General features: G+C 51.6%; 1 protein-coding gene across 1 annotated transcript in view; it reads right to left on the reverse strand.

The window, feature by feature from the left end:
* Positions 1–1,196: 1,196 nt before the first annotated feature.
* Positions 1,197–5,018, reverse strand: part of wdr7 (WD repeat domain 7) — a 68,598-nt gene continuing 64,776 nt past the window's right edge. The window contains exons 20-22 of the mRNA XM_076284951.1: positions 4,766–4,940; positions 1,921–2,165; positions 1,197–1,246 (exon numbers count right to left, since the gene is read on the reverse strand). Coding sequence (XP_076141066.1) covers positions 1,197–1,246; positions 1,921–2,165; positions 4,766–4,940 — 470 coding nt within the window. The remainder of the gene's footprint in view (positions 1,247–1,920; positions 2,166–4,765; positions 4,941–5,018) is intronic.

The following is a 5,018-nucleotide window of genomic DNA, read 5'->3' on the forward strand; positions in this document are numbered from 1 at the left end:
AGCTGTAATGAAATGCTCAAAGTTCCCGTGCGCCCCAGAGCTGTAGCTAGCCTGGCCCAGCCCTCACCCTGCTCTCCCCTCTCCACCGAATTAGTCTCCCGCCTCAATCCACTCTTCTGGAGCCATCCGCAGACACTACATCGGTCAGGTTATAACGTGCTCACACACACACACACACACACATCTCTACTGTATACACAACAAACTGCTCTGATCACCCACACAAACACACACAGGATCTCTTACATGTTACAAATTGCATTGCTCTTACGCACGCACACACACACACACACACACTCAACACACACACACACACAAAAACACACACAAACAACAATCAAGGTTAAAGCCAAGGCACTGAGCGGTAAGCAAGACAGCCCTATTTATAGCTGCGGACTGGGGGAAAAATGGCCATGTTGGATTACGAGCGGCTCTTCCCCGTGAGTGGCCCGGGCTATTATCTCCCGCTCGCTTGATGACGGGACGAGCAGCTAATGCTTAGCGGCCTCTTTGTTGGGGAGGCTGAGGGGTCGGTTTCAGCGAGATTAAGAAAAGACACTTAACCACATTAGGTGCCGGAGACAGACTCCACGGAATCGATGAGAGGGAGGGGGTGCCTTTGGAGATGACGACGCATCTCTCCCTCTCTTTCTCTCTCTCCCTCTCTTTCTCTCTCTCCCTCTCTCTGCCCATCCTCTTGTTCCTCCCCTCTCCGACCCCCATACCTGCGTGACCTTCTGGCCCTCTCCTTAAAGAGCATTAAGAACCCAGGCATCCCCACCCCCAGCCCTATACGTCATACACACACACACACACACACCCAGCCCTATACGCCATGCAGTACATTAACCACAGACAGACACACACACGCACACACACACACACACACCCCCAGCCCTATACGTCATGCAGCACATTAACCACAGACAGCTTTTCCTTCCCAGCTCACACACACACACACACACCCCCAGCCCTATACGCCATGCAGCACATTAACCACAGACAGCTTTTCCTTCCCAGCTCACACACACACACACACACACACACATGAGGAAGTGTATTGAATTCACTTAAATGTATTGTGCACACAAACTGCACTCTAACAATAACACAGCATTCAGATTTAATGTGACCATGTTAAAGACTAATATGCAGCATTTGCACTGCTACTGCAAAAAAAGAGAAAAAACAAATCACTAGTAGGGCGGCCAGCAGAAGCAACACTCTGGCACTATCTGCCGCTGTGCTGCACAACACAACATTCACAGCCACAGTCCAGAGCTCTCACACCAGCATCGACACACACTCCTCTCCAGGGAACAGGCTATCTGGCTCACACACTCACACTAACAAACACACACAATGTGGAGCCCAAGCCTGGTGCAGAGCCTCGTGAGTAATCACCACGGCGATGCCTCGCCCAGAAAAACCAAATGGTGCTCTCCGGTCAGCCAGCTAGCCGGGGCCCGGCAGCCTGCCGCAGCCAGTCAATAGCCCACGCGCGCCTGACAATTTATCATTTCGCACCGCTCATTTTTCACGTATTGACAATATGTTTTTCCATTTATTTTGGCGGTATTAAATCTGTTAGCCGGGCTGACTAAAACAGAGGCAGGTCTCTGGACGTGCATGGGGGTGACTGCTGCTTCTCGTACCCAATGTTTTTCTGGGCCAACATTTCTGTTTTGGTCTTTATTTAAAGAAACAAAAAATTCACACTACGCCAATTCCAATCTGACGGGCCCCTAGATTGTGGTGGCGGCCCCGGTCACACGGTGAAGGTCCAAAATTGAAACCCTGCTCAAGCACATCTATTACACCTCCAGCGCTCCAGCTTAAACGCCAACCCTGCTCAAGCACATCTATTACACCTCCAGCGCTCCAGCTTAAACGCCAACCCTGCTCAAGCACATCTATTACACCTCCAGCGCTCCAGCTTAAACGCCAACGGCGGGGGACAGGACAGAGCTGCAGAGCTTGGGCACTGTACTTTGTTCATCCATCTGATGAAGCGCGCTGCCGTCTCGGAGAAAAACAATGAGTGCTTCACCCCTGCCGCAGCGATCTGATGGGCCTGCGTGATGAGCAGCCACAGGGCAGCAGGGGCGGTCAGTGCCAGGGAGCGGAGATGGTGGATGGCCACGGAGGTGGCTTTGACATCACTCCTTTCCAAAGTGGCCAAGATACAAAATTTCCACACGGAACGACAAAAAAATGACAAAAAAAACGACAAAAAAGGCGCCAGAGCTGAGAGCGGCGGAGAGAGGAGGTTCACACAGGGCCTGCCTCCGCGCGCTCTTCACCTGCGTTGGGATTCAGCACGGGTGTCTCCGCCAGCTCTCACCCGATTGGTTCATTAGGGCCCCTGAGTGGATGTGTTGGCGGGATCAACCCCACTAATCTACTAATGAAGCGAGCCGTCTCCCCGGATGCTGTTTGTGATAGTGATACAGAGAAAACTGCCTGGGCAGCAACTTCTGCCGCAACCCCCCCACCCCCACCCCCACCCCCCCTGACCAACACACACACACGGGAAAGCACACCTCAGCTGATGCCAATGATTTTACTGTTATTGCTGGGTTTTAATAGGATTAAATCTCAAATGGAGGCCTGGCTGCCATTGATTGCGGGACAGGGTGTAGTGACGCCATAGGACACTCACGCGCTCACACTCCAATTTGCTAACTAGCAGGACCTTATGAAGTGCCATAGGACACTCCCGCGCTAGCAGGACCTTATGAAGTGCCATAGGACACTCCCGCGCTAGCAGGACCTTATGAAGTGCCATAGGACACTCCCGCGCTAGCAGGACCTTATGAAGTGCCATGAGAGAGAACACCGGAGAGAAGGAGCCAGTCAACACCGGAGATGATTTACAAAGTCCTGGACTCACTGGCCAGTTGATATAGCTCTTCTGAATAGCAAACACAGGTGTATGTGTGTCTATAGTCTACACACACATCTGTGTGTGTGTGTGTGTGTGTGTGTGTGTGTGTGTGTGTGTGTGTGTGTGTGTGTGTAGCTAGTTCTCTTTCGATCGCTCTCTCACTCTCTCTCTCATACAAAGATCAGTGGTTTTCTGAGGGCTGTATTGCACAGGTTTGCTTAGTAACACCGGTGTCGACCAGCTAGCAATAAAAGAGAACTATGCGGATTTAAAGATGCCTTCCCCCGCACGCATACACACACACACACACAAATATACACACACACACACATGCGCGCGCACCGCTGTAAATGTCCTGTATTTGTCTGGCGTGGCTGACAGTGAGACCCTTTGGAGTGGGCTTGGTATCAATCACAGCTCAAGGTGACACATAGCTCTGCAGTGTTTTCACCAGCGAGAGACTGACTTCTCACCTTAACACACTCCTCTTCTCGCCTCCCCTCTCTCTCTCCCCTTCTCCCTGTCGCCCTGTCTATCTCTCACACCCCGCTCTCTTTTCACCCTCTGTCACACACACACACACACACACACACACACACACACACACACACACACACACACACACTTGCTGCCACAGTAATGAGTGATGGTTGTGCTCCTGACATCAGGCAGCACTGCAGGCTATCACAGCAGCACCTTGGAGGAGGAGAGTGTCATTACTTTCACAATAATAACAGCACGCTGGCCTGTCAGCGAGGGGAGAGACGCAAGTAGTACTTACCTTAGACCTCTCTCTCTCTCACACACACACACACACACACACACACACACACACACACACACACACACACACACACACACACACACACACACACACACACACACACACACACACACACACACACACACACACACACACTACCCATCTCAATACCCACTCCCTTTCTTATCTTTCTCTCCTACACACCTGAGAGCAGCTTGTTGGAGAGAGGGATGCTTATTCGCCGCATCTCTTTAAATACATTGGGACTTATTAGTTAAGGTCAAACGGATAGCTGTCATTCTGGGACCCAATGTGTGTGTGCTGCCTGGGATCATGGACCTGAGCTGGCAGCTGGCTGGCACATAACTGGCAGCTCCCATGCTTGACTCCAGAATCCGTTTCAAACTCAAGTGGACTCTCTCCCCCGTCACTCTCCTCTAAATCACTACCTACCTGTCCTGAAAGAGCGCCATTATCTGGGGCCTCCTGCTTTTGGGGGGGATTTGAGAGTGTCTGAGGTCAGTCATGTCTGCGCTACACACACCACCCTTTACTCTCACGGCCGTACAACTCAAACTACTGCATGCTTTTTAGGTGACGAGGGCTCTGTAGGGGACAGAAAGGGTCATTTGCACACACACACACACACACACACACACACACACACACACACACACACACACACACACACACACACACACACACACACACACACACACACACACACACACACACACACACACACACACACACACACACACACACACACACACACACACACACACACACACACACACACACACACACACACACACACACACACACACACACACACACACACACCACTTATCTCTGATGTTTGGACCATGTGGATCCTCCTAGGAGAGCATCACAGTCCCCCTCCTCTGACCACCCATCTGGTCTCCACGCACTGCTATTTACAGTGCTTGACCGAGTGGGTCATGTACATTTCAGTGGCATCTATGGCCAGTGAAATACTCAGCTGTCAGTGTGTGCTGCATCCACCTGACCATAAACAGTCAATAAAGGATCATGTCCACTCTGTGTGTGTGTGTGTGTGTGTGTGTGTGTGTGTGGGGGGGGGGGGTGTATGCGTGTGATAAACTTGAGTGCCAAGTGTCCGCATGAGGTTGAGGCAGAAACGTGCATTGTCCTTACCTGCAGTGATATCATCGTCTGTCACATCTATTTCTTCTTCCTGGACTTTGACTTCCACTGGCTGCGGCTCAGGGGGTGGCGGGATTGGCTGGGGCGCCTCAGTTGCCGTGGCTACAGGGAGAAACAAGACACATACACATGCGTAGGTTAGCCAAAGGTTATTCCCAGCCTCCATTCTTCTGCGGCGTG

The sequence above is a fragment of the Alosa pseudoharengus genome, unplaced genomic scaffold (assembly GCF_046254945.1).
Source record: "Alosa pseudoharengus isolate Yale_2024_CS ecotype anadromous, Long Island Sound unplaced genomic scaffold, YU_APseudo_1.1 YU_APseudo_1.1_scf_14, whole genome shotgun sequence".
Lineage (NCBI taxonomy): Eukaryota > Metazoa > Chordata > Actinopteri > Clupeiformes > Clupeidae > Alosa > Alosa pseudoharengus.